Genomic DNA, 24,191 nt, shown 5'->3' on the forward strand with positions numbered 1-24,191 from the left:
AAATAAAAATACATTTTAAAGAAAAAAAAAAATCCCAAACAATCTGAACTGCATTTATTAAAATAAATCTAAACACTAATAAAACATAATCAACATGTTATGTTTTAAAAACATCGAACCCGATGTTTTTTCTCTTAAGGTCTAAATAACTGTATGTAGTCAGATTTCAGTGTATTTATGTGAGTTTTGACACTTTGTAGTTTGATATTGTTCACAGAAAAAATTTGCGTGGCTGCCGCACATTTTCACGCCAGGGAAAAAGTGTATGTATATTTACACAAACTTTGACACAAAGTTAATTTTTATACATGCTGACTTGTGAATAAATTTTGGCGCCGCACATTTTTTGTGCGCACGCTGCTATATGCATGAGGCCCCTGGTGAAGGAGTACTTTCTATGTTAAAGTAAAAAGTTAACAGCAGGAAAGGGACAAGTTTCATTGTTGGCAGCACTAATTCAGTTTTCATTCACCCCAGTGACTGCCTGATTTGGACTGATGACTTCTGGACAGGGGCGCCGTGAAGGGGGGAAATGTTAGGATAATTTCAAGAACCCCTGACCAACAAGGGGAACCCCCACAAAATATATATTTTTTGTTCCTAGAAATAGAAAAAAATGGGACCTGTCAATTACAAAATTAATCATATTGTATTTTTTAAGATTGTTTTAAGCAGTAAAAATTAAATGTTATTACTCCCAGGCTCAGGATACCTAAACTCATCTACTTCCTGTATCTCTTTGGTTCAGCCTTCTGTCTCATTCACATGTGATCTGTCCTGCTACAGAGCAGGGTTTCATTTCTCCACACTTTCTTCCAGTTCCTTTCTACTTTAGCTAAAAATCATATATCCTGCTCAGACTTCACCCAGAGTTTATCAGTCAGTCTGTTCACCACAACTGCAAACAAGAGAAGACTTAGAGCTGAACCTTGACCTAAGAGCTACCACCTCTCTTCTTACTCCATGCTCTACCATTCTATTTCCACACATTACAGATACCTCCCACATCTATGCTGACAGATGCTGATGTTCTCTCAGTTACAATTACCCAACCTGTCAGACAAGAAGACCAGCCAAACACAGATCAGTTACACTTTTTCACCTCCGCCACAAAGATACATTGTCTGGAATGATAGCTTGGATCTGGACCATTGATGATAAATGATCAGCTCTTTGTCGTCTCAGTTTTTTTTCCCCCCAAGAAGAATGTTGAGTTTTAGATTTATGACTTCTAAGTTAGAAAAGTATAAACTTTTTTCTTCATTTGTTCTATTTTCTTTTCAAGGGTACAAGGGTGTAGCTGTGTTCTACTTTAAGGCAAATTTTACTTAACAGTCACAGGCAATAAGTGTATCAAAAGGCAACAAAAGGAAAGTCAGGATAGGTCAATGGATGGACAAGCTGTGAGGTTACTTGAGCCATGTTGGGAGAGAAATGCTCCTATATGTTAACAGTTGCTCTTTGTCTGACTGCACCACCAGAAACCAGGAGGGTTCTGCTTCATCATCACTTCTTACCTGGCCTGAAAAACACAAGACTGTTTTATATTTAATACGTTCTGCAGATTATGGCAGGAAGACAGTATTTCCTTGACACTTCACATGAAAAAGAAAAAAGTAGCAATTCTATCCACCCAGCTTAAAATGACTGGCTAAGAGGTGAGCTAGAATTTAAGCAGTTAAATTCTCAGTAGTGAAAACATCCAGATTGGTAGCAGTGCTCAGGTGAACCATTTATTCAGAATAGAGATGCAGGATTCTAATTCTTCACTGATGTTGGTCCAGCTATTCTCAGCCATGTTCAGTGCTTTGCTGCCTGGTGTCTTTGGACTGAACATCAGCTAATGGAATGGTGCTCAGCTGGGTTTGTGCCAGCGCTCCAGCTCTGCCTTTCATCATATTCCACCTCTTCACCCTGAATAGATTTTGGATTGCCACAAATAATACGTTGAAATCATTGTCCTGCTGAATGGCATGTGTTGCAGCCATTGAGTCCTATCCATCACCTGTCAGCAGTGAATTCATCAGCAAAGGCCACTATAACAGTCATGTTGGCATCCAGCCATGCCTGAGCTGCAACCAAAGATGAGGATGTGTGCGTTGGGTTAAGATCTCTGTTTTTTTTTAATTATTATTATTTCATTGTACTTTCATTTGACAGAAGTTAATTGCAGATTGGGACCAGATTCTCTTTTTGTTTGGAGTAACTTTCTTTTCAGTTTCTGATGTTTACCACATTGCTTTGGGTTTATTTCAAATGCAGGGCAAAGATAAAGGAAAAAGGGTGGGGTAGAAAGTTAAAGGGGAAAGAGGGAGGTAAGACTTAAAAAGAGGAAGGATAGAGAATACAAGGAAACACCCTAAAAGTCTGCTCCTACATCTGCAAACAGAGAGAAAAAAACAAGAAACCACAGTAAACAATAACATGTAGATATATGAAAACAACATCACTGAAAAGCACACAGTACTAATTAACATAAGTGAGATCTGAAAACAACTAAATCCAAACCTCAGTGAACTCCTGGGCCCAGTTTCACAAAGCAGAGTTAACAAAGTGGAAGGCAGATACTCTGAATAAACCTTCCTAAACGCTATTCACCATGGCAACGGGAGAAAAAAAGAAGCAGTCCACATTTCTCGTCAATGGAGTAAGACATTTTATTGATGGCATGAGAATATCAAAACATAATTATATAAAAAAAAGAAAAAAAAACAATGCTGCTGCCAAATAGTCAGTTAGCATGATGCACCATGAGAACCTGAGAACTAAAATAACACTCAAAATACAACTTTCCTTGGTGAAAATTACTGAGGTCATATTTAATCTTGGCTAAAAGTAATTAAATAAGATTCTGAACATATCAGCTTTATTGTATGTAAGGCTGAAAATATACCCTGATTGTGCCAACTCACAGTCATAGTTAGAACATCGGCTGCTTTTGCTGATTGATGAATTAGACTTGTTAAATTTAGGACGTGTATAAATAGGAGCCATGATGGATCACCTCAGTGATGATGACATATTCAAATGTAGTGTATTCTGAACACTTGTTGTCCACTGCAGTCTGTTCATCAGCTCATATGTTAAAGGAGAAATATGACCCTTGGAGTCACTTTGTATTTGCAAGGTTAGAGCATGGTGAAGCAAAAGTTCTCCTCTGAGAAAATGAAAATCGATCAGAATTCACAGATGATCTAGTTGGTCCTTCCTGATTCAGCCCCAATGAATCCAGGTTGTGTGAAATGTTGCTGCATTCTTTGTTGCAGGTGGATCACATCCTCTAGCAGCAGCGGTGGACTCCCGTCTCCAGACTTCTCAGAAACAATGTTTCTCTTTGTAGGAACTAAAGTCACAGAGAGAAGGAACGAACGCAGGTACCACCTTTACTCTGATCCAGTTTCGTTTTGAGTTTGTTAGATTAATTCATTCCTGCTGAAGTATATGGAAAACACAAGAAACTCACATAATTTTAAACCTGTTCAGTTCTATTTACCAGAGGATTCGGGACCATGAGGTGCTGGACAGGAGGAAGACGGTGACGGCTCTGAGGGCAGGCGAGGACAGAGCCATACTGCTGGGCCTCAGCATGGTCTTCCTCTCTGTCATGATGTACTTCGTCCTCGGCATCACCATCCTGCGCTCTTACTCTGACAGGTACTGTCCTGTTTTATACTGGACCAACTTCTGGAAAGGTGATCACATCTACAGTCCCTTAAAGGTGTAGTATGTAATTTTTTATTTTAAAAAAAAAATGTTTTTTTTTCATATGTGTTAAAGCTGTCACTATGTTGTGGCAGGATGTTATGAGACAGATAATCTGTGAAGTGGCCCTGAGCTACTATTACCATGTTTATGAATGCACTGCCCCCAACCAAAAAGAGCCAATCAGACCCAGGAGGATTGTCTTAAAGCTGTCAATCAATCCTACGTAGTCGCTGCTAAATGTGCTAATGTCAGAGAAAACACTTACAGGAAAACCATTTATTTCCTGTCATTGGTGGCCATGCTAACTAGCCTTAGCATTCACGGCAGGTGATGCTAGCTGCAGTATAGCAAAGAGCAAGGTGGATGTTAGAGGGGGGATGAGCAGCACCACATGGAGAGGTGATTCAGAGCACCAAGACCCTCCCCCTGGTTCTGATTGGTTGTTTCTAGCCAGAACTGGGAGAAGGCAGAGGAGATACCAAACTGTCACAACATGGAGACCATTTGAACAACCATGTAAAAAAAATATTGATTTTATAAAACTTGTACACGGCAGGTTTAAAGACATACTCTAACTACTTCCTCTTCTATACATTTTATCATATGACAGACATGAGTTTAAATACATTTTGTGTGAATTTTGTGACAAATTCTAATATAGAAGGGAAATGTTAAATGATTCTCAAAATGAAGATAAACATTTAAAAAAATCTAAAATGTATTATTTTACACATGAGTCTAGTAGAACCACCTTCCACTGTGATTAAAGCTGCAGATCTTTAGGAGTTTGTCTCCACCAGCTTTGCACACATGCAAAATACATCTACCACATGTCTACTGTGTGCAGTACGAACTTAAAACTTGACTTTTCATCATGTTTTTTTTTCACCATTACCTTGCATCCAAAAAGTGAACAAACAGAGTTTGTTCATTAATGTAGCCTTGATGATGTTTGGTAACAATGAATTTCATTTTCTCTCATGTTAAATATCAATTTCTTTTTGCTTACTCATCATGTCTTACTTTGTCTTGTGGTCTTGCCCTGTCCCATAAAATCCCATTTAAATACATTGCGGTTTTATGTTGGATCACTGACATAATGTGGAAACCATCAAGAAATTTGAATACTTTTTCCAAGACACAGTATTAAAAAATGACTGCCGTTGTCTCTCCAGTGTGTGGACAGATGAGGATTGCTGCACCATTGTGAACTCCACCATAGTGTGGGATGTAAACTGTTCATACAGCTGTGGAGTAGAGTGCTGGAAGAGTTCCCGTTACCCCTGTCTCCAAGTGTTTGTCAGCCTGAACTCATCAGGACGGCTGGTCCGATTGCTGCACAATGAGGAGACACACGACAGCAATCCCGAGGTATGCAACCGCAGATGCTGCAGCTGTGGCTTCATGTCATTCACGAAGGACAAGTCTGGTTTGAACAACAAGTGGTGTCACCCAGAACGTGCTACTGTCAGGTGTAGTCTCTGCAGCCTGGATATTGAACTCTTAGTAAGTTTTATCGGTATCATTTACCAAGATTGTTATTTCGGTAACCACCATCAGCTGTTGCTGACACTGCATGTGATGTCATCCTATCTCTTGTTGCTAAGCTATAGACACAACACGCCAATGAGTTTGTTAGCTGCTGTACCAGAGAAAGTAAAAGGCTGCAGTTGTATGCCTGTGTCAATGCTTCTTACACCTCCACAAAATGAACCTCTACTTGGAAAATCAGATCACAATCTTGTCTTTCTCTGCTCAGAATATAAATCCCTTGTTCAAAGATATAAAAAGATAACTGTGAAAAATTGTCACAGGAAGTTAAAGATGGCCTTAACTATGTGCAAACATAGTTAAGGTATTATTATTATCATAATAACACATAAGTTATTATGTGTCTATACAGTAGGAAGGACAGAGATGATGTCACTGACTGTACAAACTCCCCACCAGAACAGTGAGATGTTCCCAAATAACAAACCATGCATCATCAGTGTTCCGAAGGGACTGTTAAAACGTGAAAAAAAGAGACTTTAGGGAGGGAGACAGGGATCATTGAGGAGTATATAGAAACAACTTGAAGTCAAGACAGCAAAGAAAAGTAGAGGAAGAAGCTGGAGATCAACTTCCAGCAGAACAATATCAGACATGAAGATCACAGGCTCCAAGCAAAAGCAGGATTGGAAAGATGGAAGCCTGGATAGATCAAATGAGTAGAACATATTCTTCAACAGGTTCATCTTGGGAACAAGCTCATCCTCCTCCTCTCCTGTCCCCAACCAGACAGACATCCCGCCCTCCTCTGACCCACAGCTTTCCTGTGAAACCTCAGATGTTTTATCTTTGCCTCAGTCACTCTTCTGCTTCCACAAGCTGGAGAGACTGAACCAGGGAAAGGCTGCAGGTCCAGATGGTGTAAACCCCAGAGTCCTGAAGGCCTCTGAGGGATTCTGCAACATCTCCTCATCCTCAGCCTGACCAAACAGAAGGTACTGTTGTTGTGGAAAACATCCTGCCTGGTTCAGGTACCAAAGAAAACTCATCAATCAGTCATTAACAACTACAGACCTGTTGCCATGACATCACACATCATGAAGGTCCTGGAGAGACTCCTGTTGGCCCACCTGAATAAGCAGACAAGCTCTTATCAGGACTCTCTGCAGTTTGCTTATCACCGTAGAGTTGGAACTGAAGATGCCATCATGCACCTGCTTCAACAAGCCCACTGTCATCTGGACACAGCAGGCAGCACTGCTCTGCTTTGTGTCATGTTGTGGGAACAATTATTTCATCTTTAATGTAAACAAAACAAAGAATATGATTGTAGATTTCAAGAGAAACAGTTCCTTTTTGTTCCTTTTAATAAGTTAAACTACACGGCCAATTATATAGTGTTAAATCTCTAACGTAAGTCGTGTTGGTTCATTAAACAGCAACTATTACCATAATATCTAAGTATTAGACAAGTATAAAAGAAAGTGTGAAATATAAATCTGCCTTTTACCAGACAAATCACAATGATTAATTTTTTTTCTATTTTTCAGTGTTTCTACATTCCAAAGTGTCATAAAGACTATGCTGCCACGCATGCCATGGTTCAGGACATTTCTCAGAGACTCAGGACTCAACTCACAGTTCAGTGTTATGTCGACCCAACAGAGAAGGCAGACAGCGCCATCATGACCCAGATTTATGGTCGAATTGCCGTCTTCCACTCTTTATTCTGGCCAACCTGCTCTTTGATCGGAGGAACCGTCATCATTGCCATGGTGAAGCTGACCCAGTATCTCTCCATCATGTGCGAGAGACTCAGCCGCATCAAAAGGTGAAGGGAAACAGACGGATGGTCAAAGACAAATTGAGGTTTTTTTTTTGTTGTCTCCATAATAAAATAAGGGAAGAAGTAAAAGCTGTCTGTGGACTGCTGTTTCATGAACTAAAGACATTCATGTCTCACACCCTTCATGCAACCTACAGAAGAAGCAGATACACTTTTGGAATGAAGTCTGTTTTAAACATAGGCATCTGTTCCTTATAAACAAAGCTGCTTCTATGTTGTATATATTTGGTTTTCTAAGTTTTCTTTGAAATTCACAACCAATGGGTGCAGATGGCAAGTGCAGCTCATTAACTGTAGTTGAATTTCAACAGATCTTGTAATAGCCTTGTTTGTAGACACAGCACTTGAAATACTGTCATTCTTTCCTGTTATTTACAGACATGCATATTAAACATTTTAGCTAACATTATTAAAATGTCTTCCTTTCTCTTTATGTAGCCCAACAGATTGTAAGGTCAATACCAGTACTATGTACAAGTGAATGGATTGTTTAGTATTGGAAATTGCGGGTGTGGTTAAATAAAATGAGTATTTAAATACATTACTCATTTATTCACAGTCACTGTGTAAGGTACACCTTGTGGATGTGAGGGCTATAAATAAATAATAAAGTAAATGTCAAACAAGAGGAAAGTTGCATGTTTGTAGTACAGACCTCTGTAAAGTGAAATTAACCAGACAAACTTACATTAGCCACAGGTAATCTCCACTCTTATTCAAAGATAAGCAGGTGGAGTAAATTGGATTTATTGAGCGCTTTAATAAATAAGAATCCAGGCCACGCAAAGTGCTTTGTTATGCTAATGTGCACAAGAAAGATGTACGTCAAGTGAAAATTTCTTTGTGCAGCACATTTCAGTCACCAGGCAGTTCAAAGTGCTTTACATTATGAAAACATAATGCAAACATAATGCAATGATAAATTATGGAACAAGCAAAAAACATTATACTTTGGGAAATGCCATCATCACAAATAATCATCATCAAAATAAGATTTGCTTCATTTTTATAATCAGTAGCAACAACAGGTTTGGGTTTGATGCTTACTGTCTCCTGACACCAAATAAACACCACAATGTCTGGTTTAATTATATCTAGCTAAAGTATACAGTGCAACACTCGGCACACGTGTAAATTAATTTTGTGTAGGGGCCTATTTTATTTTCTGACTGGTTGTTTTCATTTTTATTTCAGATTTTACTACATGGCACTCATGTTGACCAAGAGTTACTGTAATGAATGTTTCTTTTCAGTTTAAACATTCATTGCCACTCTTAACCTTTAAGAGTGGCAATTAATCAGTAACTATAAATAAATGTTTACTGTATCTGGACAGTTTTAAAGAAACAAACACATACTTTCTGACGGTATATAAGTTTGCTTTGGAAGAATAAATCTGGGTTTAGAAATGTGAAGCCAGTGCAATTTGTTGCTGTAAAATCCTTTGTTTACTTGTGGAGAATCCACAACTAACGTTCATGCTACTTTTAATCTTATGCGTTTTATTGGAACTTTTCTCAGTCATTAAAATTTCTATTTTCATCTGTATGTTTCTCTGTCTCACCGAAACATGTCAAGCGTCGGGTTTTGTGATCAAATAGGGCCATTGCCAGAGAATTATGTTTTAGAGCAAATTGACAACTCAATGTTGCAGATTCAACATTAATATTTTTGCTTTATGCTTTGAAATGTTACATTTCTGTCTTTCGGTCCTATTTTGGAGTAAAGATAAAGTAAAACATCTAATAAACAGATAGTCACAATTAAAAGGGGTGGATTTTTTTTTTTTATCATATATGCAAGGTTTAGCTTAAGTGTTTCCAGGAAGTGTTTACTGACGTGTGTTAAACTGTACTACATCTGCAGAAATATGCCTCAACTCTGCTGAAGTTTATTAGTCTGGCAATAACATTAAAGAGTGAATGGGATGTCGGTAATAATTAACAAGGCAAATAACCACAATATGTCTGCCCCTTGACTCATAAAATTGATTAGATAGTTTGTGCATTATCAACACAGGCATTTCCTTTGATGTTCAAAAAGAGCAGAAGATTTACTGTGTGAAGGAGTCTGCATCTGGAGCCATGATGCTCAGGTGGATCGTTCTGGTGTTTGGTTTTGGACTGGTAAGTACTGAGTCTCTTTAAATGTGGATAAGATGCTTCAGAGGAGTGAAGATATGCAGCGATGCAACTCAATATGTTTTATGTTACAGACAGCAGCAAAACTGACAAGTGAAACAGGTGGGTGAACACATTTAGAACAAGACGACTCAATTCTCAAGGTTCTGCTTTTTGCTTTCAAGCCTTCATTTAGTAGCTTTGAGTTTCTTCTGCTGCCCAGTTTACTTACAGGTCAAAAGGTAAAGTTAGAAATTACATCAAAAGTCATCCTCTAATTGAAAGCTGTAATTTGAAAGTATACATATAGCTATCTATTTATGTAAATCTATATATGCTTCCAAGAAGCAAATTTATTGAAACTTTCCTCCTAAGAAGCAAGATAAGAAACCAGTCTGCCATGTATATCTTGGGTACATCAACCAATTCTACAGAAGGAACATTGATTACCAGCAGGCAACACAGTAAAGAGTCCTGCCTGATGAAGGCAGATGAAGCTGGGATCAAACCAGAAACTTAGTGACTGCAAACTCCTACCACTTTTGCCACCATTGTCCCACTGTACAGGGTCTGAACCCTCATTCATTGAGAAATGATTGGTGGAGGCAAGGACTCTGGTGAAGTTTGAAACGATTGGAGCTGATTTTACACTGATTCTTTAACATCAAGGCTGTGAAGGATGCAATGCGCCAGTTCAATCATGAAGGAAGTTACACTATGAAGCTTACCAGAAATTGCATGTGCTGTAAACAACCATCCCTCACTGAGAACAGAGAAGTTTTGAGCCAAACTAGAGGGGTGTTAATTAAAGCTGCAGGCTTTAAACATTCCTCTTGCTCCGACTTTAATTGCTCAATATTTGAAAGCTTGGTCAACAGGAACTGAATGACTTTGTTCACTTCCTCCACTGCCAATGCCAAACAACAACCACAGGCAGACTACAGTTCTACAGCAGTGCAGAATACAGCTAACAAGTCCTGCTTCTATTTGCTAATTGGCCTGGATGACATTCACCTTGAAAATTTGAGCTCAAAGGGAGTCTGAAGGGAGGTACGAACTGAGTGGCATTGTGGACAAAGGAAATGGCCAAACTTCACCCAAAGTAAAACAGTTACTTCAGAAACGACAGGAACTGATGTTCACAAAATTCTCATGATCTCCTCATGTCGACATGAGGAGATCTTGAGAATTAACTTATTTTGTGCATTTTGTAACTTATTTTTCAAAATGCCACCATACTGTACATGACAAGTTAGGAAACAGTGCTGCAGCATCTTAATATCCTGACTTATTCCATGTCTGCAGAAACTGATGTTGATCAGGGCCAAGACTGGGACATCTTTGACATCAATAAAGGTTTGTTTAGTTTTGGTCATCTTGCTGTTCTCAAAGTTTGTGCTTAACCTCTCATCAATAACTATGATCCTTCCCAGCCGCTGACCTGGACCTGCTGGAGGGGGATATAGAGAAGGATGAAGTGAGTGTCATAAAGCTGTATTTTCACTCCAGTCTCTTCACTGTTGATCCAAACCAAAAATGTGTGGACTATTATATATTCTCGGACACTCCTCAGTAATAGTGAAATTCCAACAGCAATCACATGACAACTTTTGATTACAACTGCTCTGGATTAATTCTACATTATAACAGCATTCCTCCTTCAATCTAGAACCTTGACAGAAATTCCATCATAGGGGATGAGTATCGCTGGCCAACAACCATTCCCTACTACCTGGAGGACAGCTTAGGTAAGATGTACTGAAAAGTGACATACTACACCATCAACGTATTAAAACATGCTGCTTTAAATGGCTCCTGCTCTTTGTTATATAGACATCAATGCTAAGGGAGTAATACTGAAGGCATTTGATCAGTACAGACTAAAGACTTGCATTGACTTTACACCGTGGAAGGGAGAGGAGAACTACATCTCTGTGTTCAAAGGCAGCGGGTGAGTAAAGCTTGACTGTTGCCTTTACTTCAAGTCTGTTTCTTTTCTGCTTAATAAGTTACAAATCAAAACCAGGAGCATGGCATAAAACCAGAAACCATCGCATAAGCTATCATGACAGGTGCCCTTGCTCCCTTAATTAATATCTGACTGTCACACACATTTTGTCATGGTACAAGTCACAGAAAATGAGAAATATTATTTTAATTAAACATATGTAGAGAAGAAACCTAATTGGTAGCATTAACCTCTCAATTCCTTCGCTCTCTTATTTAGTCTATTAGTCATCCTCCTCAGTATCTTTACTGTGGCGTCTAAAGTCAGTTCTCAACAGCAGGTATCTTGCGTATTTTCTGTACCTAGTTCAGCACATCTGAGTCAAACAGCACCTGTGCAGAACGTTGACATGCTGCAGAGGAAGTTGGGCTGTTTGAATCAGTTGTGTTGGAGTAGAGACTCGTCTAAAAGTGGTAGGACACTGGACCTTAGAAAGACGACAAATGAGATTAAACTGATGCGGCCGTTCCATAGTCACTTCCTGCCCTAAATAGATACATCACTGAAGCATACAGTGACGTATCATATTCATTGTGTCATAGAAGCCATATGGTATGGTACATCTCATTCCACAGTTGTCATGCCAACTATGGTATCACATAGTTAGTGGAGGTCCTACATAGATACCCTATTGACACACTTCATTATCAGTATGCATTTTCTGGCTTCTGTACATAACAATCTGCTCGGAGGGAGCCACCTGTTATCGGCTGCAGTTCTCCAGTCTGACCCTGAACCCTGCTGTGTTTATATAAACCATTGAGTCACAGCTGATTTCCCACATTTTTCTGTTCTTAAGCTGGCACTTTGGAAACTATTCACACTATTCTCAAGGCATCTGAGCCCCAGTTAAGAATGATCATATTACTACTCAATATATTTTGATCCCACTCTCTATGGCATAAGACCCCACAGGTCTGTATGATGCGTACTCTGTCTGGTAGTTTATCACATCTTCAAACTAAGTCTCCATGCTTTGGAACACATCATGACTGGTTTCTGTGTTTGCATAATCAGAGTTTTTTTTTTTTTTTTTCAGGCCATAGGTCCATCCAAGTCCTTCTTCTGAATTATAATTTTTCTACCTCAACACATAAAAATCATATTCACTCATTCTCCTGTTCAAGTTCTTTGCAGATTTTACACAAGAGTCTTTCCTACTACTTTAAACATAAAATGACTGAGTTTCAAAACATTATTGCTCAAAGTTATAAGATGCAGATTATAGACTCCAGATCTATATGCAAGTCTTTGGATTAAATCATTTTCTCCTATTTAAGGAGGTATTTACAGATCTTAGAGAGCATCAGGCTGTTGCCAAAAATAAATTATTTCAACCTGGGTGAATATTACTAAAAATGCTGCAAAAAAATAAAAATAATAAAAAAAATAAAAAAAATAAAAAATCATAATTTCAGGCCTGGAATGATGAATCAGTCATTGTGACTGTTGAGAGATAACAGTGTGTGTTTCCTGACTGTTTTTTCTCTCTGGAGATGTTACTCCTCAGTAGGTAATCGGCGTGTTGGGAAGCAGCAGCTGTCCATTGGTACAAACTGCGACCGACTGGGAACAGTAGAGCATGAGTTCCTGCACGCTCTGGGGTTCTGGCATGAGCAGTCCAGAGCGGACCGCGATGACTACGTCAACATTATATGGGAACAAATTGAACCTGGTAACAGCTTGTTCTTTTCTCTTCAAGTTGATTTCTATCAATTAGCTTTTTTATCTGCATTATAATTATGAATTTATAATAAAAAAAAACAAAAATGTTGGAGTCAGTTTTGTAACACAGAACAGAAACTGAAGCAGTTTGCTTTTTGACATTCATCCTTCTTGTAGAATCCCAATGTGCATTCTATGAAGTAATATCTAAAAAGTGGTTTATATTCTGTTGCAGGCCTGAGATGAATGTACAGCAGCAATCAGTCCCCAGCCCTGGCCCTCAGCCCTGGCCCTCAGGGCTGGGGACACACACTGGACACACACTGTCCTGTGTGTTTTAGATGTTTCTGTGACTGCATTAGTATGCCATAAACTGGCTTCTGCATTAGCTCCAGAAGCCAGTTAATCACCCTACAGCAAAAATATAGACAGTGGCAACCCTAAACCTCCATCCATCCATTTTCTGAACACCCTTGTCCCTCAGTGGGGTCGGGAGGGGTGCTGGTGCCTATCTCCAGCTAGCGTTCCGGGCGAGAGGCGGGGTACATCCTGGACAGGTCGCCAGTCTGTCGCAAACCCTAAACCTAACCCTTCAAATTTTATGAGGCAACCTGGAGTGGATTTCCTTTAAGATTATGAAACCCTTATAAAGAATGTTAATGTTACCATCTCTGCCCTGTTTGCATTCTCTGAACTCAAGACCCAGGAAAGATACTGACTGAATTCAGTCAGATCAGTGTGAAACTGTGAAATGGACTTTAGATTGAAATGAGTGTATATAAGGGCTCTTGATATCATTGAACTTGTAATACATGTGCTTTTCTTATAGACAGAATGTCAGTACACTTTTAAGCAATTTTCATCAGCATGTGATATTGTTCTATGACAGGCCTGAAATCTCCCAATATGTTCATGTCCTCCAGGTAAGGAGCACAACTTTAACACATATGATGACTCTGTGTCCAACACGCTGGGGGTCCCATATGACTACGGCTCTGTGATGCACTACAGTAAGACAGCCTTCACCATCGACTCTGAGCCCACCATCGTCACAAAGCTCCCACAATTCATGGATGTGATTGGTCAGAGGATGGGATTCAGTGCCAGCGACCTAGCCAAGCTCAACCTGCTCTACAACTGCAGTGAGTTTCAACATGAAGCCCGCAAGATCAAGTTTGAGTTTAAAAGGGCAGTGTTATGTCAAGTTAACTTTTTTGAGCTTTATGTCAATTATAATGTTATTCCCTCATCACAAACATACCTGGAGTGTTGCTTTGATTCTTTCATTCATGTTTGAGAAATCCTTGAATCTCCATAGTAACCATTCAACTATGCAAAAACCTGGTGGAGCTGAGCACTGCCTTTGAGATGCAGCTCCTCCTCTGAGCTGAAGTTTCCAAGCTTCAAAGCTTCCAGCTCACAGAGCGCCTGTCCACCACAACTCCCTCACTCAGCTCCTTCAGACTAACCAGCAGCAATTAGCAAACACCTTGTGGAATTGCTCATCTGCTGAGCTCATTATATGATCTACTTTGCAGTGCAAAGCTGGTAAAAACAATTGAAGGTAATATAGTTGATTGTGCTATAAAATGGCACTATGTGCCCTTTAAGAAAATATTTATATTCATCATAAGGTCATATAAGCTCAACACTTAGCATTAGCAACACTTAATGGGAAGTTTGTTCACAGAATTTTTAAAGTATTTGGTGGTAATTCTGTTCTGGCCTTTATACAAAACCAAACAGGTAAAAAACTGGGCGATTACAAATGAAACAGAATTGTTGAAGTTTGTTTTTCATGTTGCTGCCGTGCTATAATAATCTCAGACTTCAGCTGTCAGGGAGCTGTGAATATCTTAGCTGCAACACAAGCATGCAGAAACTGGAGATGACAATAGGTATTCTATCCCACTTTATTAAGGAGATTAGCATCTCTCACACTCAGCAACTTATCCAGGCCCTCTGCTTATTTGTTCTCAGTCTTCTGCTCTCTTCAGTTTTACTTTTTGTCCTTTGGGCTCAAATGTATCTCAGCAGATTTTAGTTGGTCTGATCATAAAGATCTACTGCAATTAAACGTTGCCCTCATTCAGGAGATCAGGTTATAGCCTCTTATTGAAGTCAACCCTTTCATGTGTCTCAAGTAAAAGAGATCTGGCAACATAGCAGATCAAAGGTGCCTCATTCAGTTCACTTACATAACAAGTATAGTTTATGGACTGTTGATAAATTGATATAAACTGTTGATGAATACTATCTGAGGCTGTATCTTACTGTTCTTTATCTTGAACTGCAGAGAAACCAGCATACACAGCCTTTCATGTTAACAGGTGAAAAATGTGCTGTGGAAAATGAATCCTATAAACAGAAAAAATAATGTTAGGAGGTGTAGCGAACACTACTTATAAAACTATAAATTACTATGACTCAACATATATTACAGTCTTTTTCATGTTTACCCACCCAGCCTGGCCAGTTTATTATTTCATGAGATGGAAAGGTTTAGGGTCTACAGGAATAACTCAGGATCCACTGAGGCTCAAGTGCGTTATAAACTGGAGCATGCTTGTCTCTGTCCACTTAAAGCTATTTTTATATCATTATGTACTGAGAGGATGACAACTGGGTAAAACACCCAAATCCAAAACCAACACCAGCAATCTCAACCCAAATACAGCCATACTGAAGCATGGTACCATTCTAGTGAAATGTTTTATGATGAAAAGCTGAACTACCTACCCAGAAGTGACAAGAAAAATATTTGGAGGATCCAGATTAATAATTTCAAAGTGAATTAACCATTAAGCCTGCTGGTGGAAGCATCATCCCATGGGCCTGCTTCCTTTCCTCTACTAATAGTGCATTGCAGAAAGTAGATAAATAGAGAGATTGGAGGACACAATTATCACAATTTCTGGACTGTGATAATCCCACCTTTATTGAAAATGTATGGACCATAAAGGCACATGGCAAGAAAAACATGTAAGAGTGATAGGAACTGTGATAAGAAAGAGTGACAAAATATCCATTTTGTAGTGCAGGGTACAAGATGCAAGAGGTTTGTCTGTAAGAACAAACCTTTTGTAGCTTTCTAGGTATGCAGCTGGTTAGGTACATAACTAGCTGAAAATATTTTGTTTTCATTAAGTTTTAGCAGGAAAATCATCAGGATTAAGAGAAATATATGTTAAACATCTATTTTTGTCAAATTAATCTATGTAATGTGTCTCACTTGAAGACATACGGAGTTACTGGAACAAATGAACTTCAATTATATTCTAATTTACTGAATGAGTCTATAGATAGACAGATACAGTTCCTTGATGTAGCTGATACTATTTCTTCTCCACAGCTAAGTCCTCCACCTTTGTAGACAGCTGTAACTTTGAGGAGGAGAACATCTGCGGGATGATTCAGGGTTCCAGCACGGCCATGTGGGAACAGCTCAGCTCTGTGTCCGGAGGCCCTCACACTGACTTCACCAACATGGGACAATGCAAAGGTGATCTGCAAGTCATTACAAGGTGTTGAGCTTAAGGATGGCATGATTCACTGGTCAGGGTCTTTTATAACAGCCACCTGTCTAAATACAGGTAAGTGTAGGATCATGCTGATAGAGATTTTACAAGACAAATATGATCAAATAGAAGTAAAATAGTGGAAAGATAACAGCACTCTCTCTTCAGACCTACAGGATTCTCGGCCAACATGTGAAATAGGAAAGCACTTTGTCACGTAATGCCGTACTTAACCGTATTTATACAATATGTCAACATGTTTATGGGGTGATGAGAAAACCCAAAGCTCTATGTTGAATAATAATAGTAAAAAATAAGATGACGAAATCAAAATTTATCTTGTTTATTCTAAAACATACAATATGTTTTAATATTTGCATGTCATTGTACACTGATATAACAGGGACAGGTGTGATTTAAAGCTGTAAACCACTCCAACCTCCTGCTCTTAATAGGCATTTAAGAGCTGCAATGTCATATTTGACCTTTGACTTGTGGGTTCAAAAGATTCAGAGCTAACAGCAAGTGCAGGGGAATCTTCAAGGACCAGTGCTGTTATTTTCTTTTTACAGTATTGTTGTTGCTCCGACTGCAGTATAACTGAATGAATACAAAGTTTATCTTTGTTAACTACCTTAGATAGAAACAGGTCGTAAACTATGTTACCTAAGAGTTTTACAGCATTGTGTTTGCAATTAAGGTAACATATTGGTCTAAAGTTTCTGACAGTGGTGTCCAAAGCACAGGGGCCATTTCAGGTCCGGGGCTGGTTTTGTGCAGCCCCTGACTCCAATTCATGAACGTCATCAACTTGATTGATGTACATGGAGACTTTTTGTTTCAATTGAAGCAAAATTATTCTCAACAAATTAAAGTCTTGTTAGAAGGTTTAACAAAACAAAAATTTGCTTTATTTGCTTTATTTTAATAAACTTGGATGAAAACGGGAAGAGTTTTAACAGAAGGAATTCCTAAGAAATGCCACAAGTGTTTTCTATTGTTTTGTTTTTCAATTGATCCCAGAGGAATTTGCAGCCTTGATGCCTTTCTCTTAATAATTGTCTAGTTAAAACACTGCATAAACAGGAAAAACACAATATATATTTTTGTGATTTTATCTTCTTCTCCTTTTAATTGTTTTCTAAACCACATGACAATAAGTTTGGAGACCTCTGATCTAAGATAATCATACAAATTTATTTCACTAGTATGATATTCTGATTTTGAAATATAATTAAATGACCTGTTTAAAATGTTGGCTGTGCAAATCTAGACATGGTGTCAAAGCTGAGATGTGGAATAAGTTTTTTTTTTTTTGTCATGTGTCAGAAGTCAAGCTGCTGCAGGTTTTTTTTTTTTTTTTGAATTTTTTTTTTTTTTTTTTGTCCATCCCTGCACAGGAAATGGCTACTTCATGCATTTCAGCACAGAATCTGCTGAACCGGGGGAGAGCGCTTTCCTGGAGAGTCGTTGGCTTTACCCCAAAGCTGGAGCTCAATGTCTGCAGTTCTTCCTCTACAACACTGGGGCAGCTGATGATGTTCTGAACATATGGGTCAGAGAGTATGACCCAGCCAGCCCCAGTGGCAAACTCAAACTATTCAAGAGCATTTCAGGTGAGAAACAATTCATTTTAACCTGCATGAACCTGTACTGAGCAGACTGCGTATGATTCAAAAATATGGGACTCTGGTGCCACCTTGTGGTAAACCCATTAATGCTCTCAGACCCAAACTAAGTCACATTTAAATGCAAATGCAGCTGATGCAGACTCATCTTCTGGGTGTTTGTTCTGCTTCCTTCACAGGAGGAGTGATGGGCTCCTGGGAGCTGCACTCCATCGACCTGAGTGTGACCCGGAAGGCCCGGCTGGTTTTCGAGGGGTTGAGGGGAGAGAGTCCGTCACATGGAGGTTTCTCTCTGGATGACATCAACCTGTCATCCACAAAATGCCCCCAACACATCTGGCACATCCGCAACATGAGCCACCTGCTGGCCACCACGCCACCAGGACAGAAACTGTACAGCCCTCGCTTTCTGTCACCGTCCGGTTACTCCTTCCAGGTAACACACAAAAGAGGAATTATAACGCACCTTTAAAACCTAAGAGAAAAGGCATTTTTGATCTTTATTCTTGATGTAACCTCTGCAGCCTCAAGATAAAATGAAATATTTTCCTCCTGTGTAGTAAAGTTCATCTCAATGGGGTTAAGTTCCAGCCTTTGGTTCATTGTATATTGTTGATATTCTGCTAATGTTGGAAAAAGCACAATTTAAAATCACACATTAATAAGTTTTTTCACATGATAGATTATTAAAAACCTGTCATGAACCTTGACTAGGAAATGAGTTAAAACAGATTGTTTTAACTGAAGATTTAAACACAAAGCTCCTCAGAGTTTTTTCCTGTAAATTGTTGGACCATTGCATGATTTGATCTTTTAGGGGATTTTTTTTTCTCCCTGTTGAATGATGAGTTGTTTGGAAAACGGCCATCCAGTGGAGCCCAGTGCTCATGGTGGTTAGGTAACTGGTAATATCTGTGTTAGACGGATGAAAATGACAAGACAAAAATCTAATTTAGAAAATCATTTTCACTGTTCTTTAAAGTTACACAAATGACCTTCACTAAACATGTTACTGTATCTGTTGACCCGTTTATCTCCATATTTCTCTGGTGTCTTCAGGTGGGTGTGTACCTGAACGGACGGAGTGGCACTTCTGGGTACCTGGCTACCTACTTCCACCTGACCTCAGGCCCCAATGACCACAATCTGAAGTGGCCGTGTCCATGGCAACAAGTCACAATGGCCCTGATGGATCAGCAGTCTGATGTCAGACAGCAGATGAACATGCACCGCATGGTGACCACCGACCCCAACAAGATGTCCTCAGATGGTATGAGGGTGCTGACGGTGGGAGTCTGTTGGAGGCGTTTTCAGGAAGCTGCTGTGCCAATCAGTGTCCTGTTGGTTTCAGGTACTGAGTTTTACTGGGATGACCCCAGGAAGGTGGGCTCTGAGGTAACTGGGTCTGACGGCAGCTCTTACTACCGAGGCCCCGGCTAAGGGACCAGCACCTTCATCTCACACAGCAGGCTGAGGAGCAGGAGCTTCATCAAGGGAGACGACGCCTTCTTCCTACTCAGTCTGGAAGGTGAGAGGAGTTTCTGAGGATGACGATCTAATATGGGAAAATACATAAGGCAGTATCGTCCCATATATGAGATTTAGTATTTAAATTTTCTTATACTGCAATGTCAGCACAGACAATATATGTGAGTATATTGATAAATATAAAAGAATTTATTACAGTCACGACCAAAAAGGGCACTGTGTTTTTACATTTAATTTGTAACTATATATTGTAAGTACACTGAATTACATGTTTATTATTTATGTATTTTGCAATAGATTATATAATTATGTAATCGATTAAAAATATGAAATATAGAAATGATTGTGTCTTTTCACATATTACAGCATATTAAACATGTTTATTAAACATTGTCTGTGAACAGACATATCAACAGTAACTAAAGGAAATGTACTCCTCTACACAGATTTACAAGTGGTAGTAAATACTTAATTACATTGATAAGATAAAACGCACTGATCAGTTCTGTCTTTTCCTGATTGGTCAGTAATTCTACACTAACCTGAGGTCTTTTATTTATCCTCTCCTAGACGTATCTGAGCTGCTGGGTCCTCAGCCTCTGCCCCAGTCTGCAGCCTTCGCTGTTGGCCGTCTGATTGGAGCAGCAGACCAAACAGCCAGTCAGCCCTCTGCAGTTACAGCAGTGGGAGCGTGTGTAGCAGCAGCCATGATGTTGGTGGCCATGATGATTGTGGGTAATGTCTGGAGGCTGAGGAGGAGAACGAGGAGGAAGGAACAACATGTGAGGAGTGGTTGCATGGTCATAGAGAACATGCCTGGTTTCATGGACAGTGTGAGTTACACCGAGTCAGCACACATCCAGACAGACAGCTCCTTCTTCACTTTGTGTCAGCAAAACCTTTGACATGTTTACAGAAAAGCAGAGCATAACTGTGAAGTGGAAGGACATGCTCAATGGTTTTTAACGTGAAATAAGACGTAGATCAACAAGCTGCCACACTGAGAACAGGACGCTTGCTGAGCAGAACCCAGAATTCTGAGGAAAAAGTTCTGAATTCTACAATTAAAGTCAGACTTTTGAAGAAAAAAAAAACTGAGTTCTAAGATTTGTCAGAATTCTGAGAAAAACATAGAATTCTAATAAGGTCAAAATTCTGAGGGATAAAGGTTTGAAATAAAATCAGAATTCTGAAGGAAAAAAATATGAATTTCGAGATTCAAGCTAAACTTCTGAGAAAAAATGTCAGAATTCTAAAATTAAGGTCAGAATTCCACAGCAAAGATGACAATTTGAAAATTAAAGCAAGAATTTTGAAGGAAAAAGGTCAGAATTCTAAAATTAAAGGAACAGTTATGCAGAAAAAAGAATTTTAAGATTCAAGTCATAATTCTGAAATAAGGTCAGAATTCTAAAATTTGTCAGAATTTCACTGGTTAACAACCATTCAGCATGTTTTTCCACTCACAGTTATGCCATTTTTCAAAAATACTACTGATAAATCTTGGACATAAATCTGTTTGTAGCATATTATAGACTTTATTTCAGCCACACTTCAAATTGTTTGTGGTGAAAAACCTTGTATTCTTTCGTTCCTTATCACAACTATACTCTAGTTGCGTTGCTCTATCAGATCACAAACTGCTAATAAAATCCACTGATGTTTGTGGTATATTGTGACAAAATGTAAAAAAACTTCAAGGGTTATGAACACTTTAATAAGGCGCTATACCGCTGCAGTTCAAGCTGTATTGTGCTTTGTCTCTTCTGATCTATCGAGTTGTTTAATGTGAGAAAAATGTCTTCTCCCCCACAGGAGCATCCAGCCGCAGACTTACCTTCTCCTTTATCTGCTCCATGATGGCCAAGAAAAGAAAGAACCACCGACCAGACTGTCCGACCATTATCACTCTCCAATAAAATCTATGACACCAGTTGTCTTTGACTTTCATCATCCCTCTAGCTTGCCTGTCATCAGGGAGACAACACTTCAGTCTCTTAATTTTGACCCATTAATGAATCAAGAATCACTGAAGCTGGTGGGACATTGATCCAAAGGGGATTTGTGGATATCTTTAAAGGGGCAGTAATATATAAAATCAGCCTTTTTTTAGACTTGTGTTATGTTATTCCCATATGGAAAACATACCTGGAGTGTTGCTTTGATAATTTAATGCATGTTTGAGAAATCCTTAAATCTCCATGGCAGCAATTCAGCTGTGCAAAATGTCTGGGTGGATCTAGTCCCGCCTTCGAGGCACAGCTCCTCCTCAGAGCTATTAACCCAAGCTGAAGTTTCCCAGCCATCGTGACTAAAAGAAGAATTTTTAGGATCATCAAGAGTTTTAAAGGTTCAGTAATGTAGAGACAGGTGGCAAAAAGTAACCACACTATTTCATGAAGAACTACTGACATGCCGTTCAGATCATCTTATCAGGGAGATGTTTGAAAATATGCAAGATTATAAATTAAAAATCAAAAGGAGCTAATACAATAAACAACCAACCACAACAAGTTCACATTAGCATTTTTATTGTGATTTTTTTCAAACAGCATGAGTGCAACAATTCACACAAATAGAGGACAGGAAAACATGGATAAACTAACAAAGTTTCACACATGTTGCATGTATAGTGAGTGACCTTTGTTCACTGTGCTTCTGTTTAAGTTACAGAACCTGAAGAAACAATCATTTCACCTGCGGGACATGTCAGGAAAAATAAAGAGCCAAAATGGCTACTACTCGTCTCATCAAAACAGTGGCTATGAGGAAGACTTCCAAGGCCACAGATTGTCTTTTGACTGTCTAGAATGGTTCCGACATTTTTTAATTGCTAACAGTCACCATCAATAATGTGCAACTTCTCCTTTAATTCTTAATGTTTTGGTTTGATCCAGCTAAGAGCTTTGTTGACCCTTAGAGCTTTGCTGCTGTTTACTTTTCTCTCACATATTAGTTTGTAAGAAGCGAGATAAAACAGGGCCTGTGGGTTTGGTTTAATACTGACATTTTAAGGCATTTCAAGGGCTGTGCAAAGCAGGATTGTAAATGACCTTTAAAGACGCCGTCACCAAATCTGCTTCCCTAAAAATTTAGACTACAGTTCCTTTGGTTTCTGTCTGACAAAACAAAAAACAACTAAACCACATTGAAAACAAAAGAGAAACATTTTTCCATGCAACACTGCATGTTTCTTTTTTTTATCATTTCACAGATATGCTTCACATCCAAATAAAAAGATAAAGAGTTGAGACCTGACATGGAACAACAGGACAACTCCAGCTACAACCAGACTGCTGCTCTACGTCACCTTCAGCTGATCAGTCTCAGCAGCATTCTTGACTGAGCAGAACTTTCTTCCTGTGAGACATTTTAAAGGCCAAAATGAAAACTGTCCAAGATGAGCTCAGATTCTCATCGAGTTCCAGTTATTGTGCGTGTAGGAGATAAGCCTGGATGCTAGAAATAAAAGGTTTGCAGCATTCTCCACTTCACACACACAAATTTCACTTTGTATCTGCTGACTAAGGAATACCATGCACAACTCTGCAACTGAAACCTATAAAAACTGCCTCTAGAAAATGCTACAAACCATCACTGCACAACCTTAATGAGGGATTGGGGTTTAATTGACAGATCAGAACAAACCAGTGCATAATGGTACATGGTGTAAGCCAGTGTCCCTCCTCCATCAGCCAATCAAAAAACTGACTTCTCATCTACAAGAAGCTGCTACTTAAACGTTCCTGTGATCTGGAATCAGAGAAGTTTCTCTTGGTCCTTGGAGACTAGGATTGTTCATGCCTGGTTTAGATCAAAGCAGAATGGCCAAGTCAAAGTGCAGTCTTACAAATCCAATCAATTAAGCATGGGTGGCAAGGCTTGAGACACACCCTGAAAGTTGAAGGGCAGTAAAAGGCAGGCTGTTGTAAACCAGCCTCTTGTTCTATGTTTTGGGTCTCAGCTGTATTGAGAATCAATTGCTTGCTGGAGATGTGGACTACTGAAGTTTTAAATCATTTATCTGATTGTACCCAGTTGCTAACGTTTAGCCATGGCATAAGTAATGGCCAACTTCATGAAGCTTACAGGATGTTCTAAGCGCTGTAAACAACCCGGTCAGGAGTCGGGCCACAAGATCTTTTCCAGCAATAAAATGTCCTTGACTCTATCTTGCTCCGACTTCAGTTGCTCAATATATGGAGGCGTGGCCAACACAGACTGAGCGGCTTCATTCAGTTACTGCACCAACATTGTCAAACTACAACCCTATGTTGCCAGACAACAATACTAAAACAGTGCAGTAACTCTAGATCATCGATCACAACTTCTCCTTTGCTGATTAGTTTGGTTAAATTTCAACTGGGGAAATCCAGGATGGAGCACCGAAGGGAGATGAAAATTGAGCGGAATTGCATGGGAAGGCAATGGCCAAGTTAAGTAAAAGTACAAAGTAGTTCTTCATACTTATGCACTACTTTGTGTTGGGATTTCACATAAAGTCGGAACAAAGTGTAAAAATGTGAAACGGCTCCCGAAAATCTTTTTGCAACACAATGTCCAACTAATGGACAAACATTTAACAGCCTGTATTCACTACGTCTTTGCCTTCCACATGCCCAGTGTTAGCAGTACATAGAGGTAAACTAAGCGATGCAGTGCTGGGTTAGAGCCTGTATCTTTACAGACATGTTGATGTCTGAACCAGACCGTGTGCTTTTT

The 24,191-nt window shown here is 39.2% G+C and overlaps 1 protein-coding gene and 1 pseudogene across 3 annotated transcripts in view; both read left to right on the top strand.

Annotated features, from left to right (window-relative positions):
* s100p (S100 calcium binding protein P) overlaps positions 1–8,012 on the top strand; it is a 15,112-nt gene extending 7,100 nt beyond the window's left edge. For all 3 annotated transcript variants that reach the window (XM_007554650.2, XM_016672742.1, XM_007554652.2), the window contains 4 exons: positions 3,267–3,374; positions 3,484–3,654; positions 4,881–5,076; positions 6,747–8,012. In XM_007554650.2, the coding sequence (XP_007554712.2) occupies positions 3,325–3,374; positions 3,484–3,654; positions 4,881–5,076; positions 6,747–7,031 (702 nt within the window). In that variant the 5' untranslated portion in view covers positions 3,267–3,324 and the 3' untranslated portion in view covers positions 7,032–8,012. The remainder of the gene's footprint in view (positions 1–3,266; positions 3,375–3,483; positions 3,655–4,880; positions 5,077–6,746) is intronic.
* Positions 8,013–9,069: 1,057 nt separating this feature from the next.
* Positions 9,070–20,569, top strand: LOC103139818 (meprin A subunit beta-like; annotated as a pseudogene).
* The last annotated feature ends 3,622 nt before the right edge of the window (positions 20,570–24,191 follow it).

The sequence above is a fragment of the Poecilia formosa genome, unplaced genomic scaffold (genome assembly GCF_000485575.1).
Source record: "Poecilia formosa unplaced genomic scaffold, Poecilia_formosa-5.1.2 Scaffold65, whole genome shotgun sequence".
Taxonomy (NCBI): Eukaryota; Metazoa; Chordata; class Actinopteri; order Cyprinodontiformes; family Poeciliidae; genus Poecilia; species Poecilia formosa.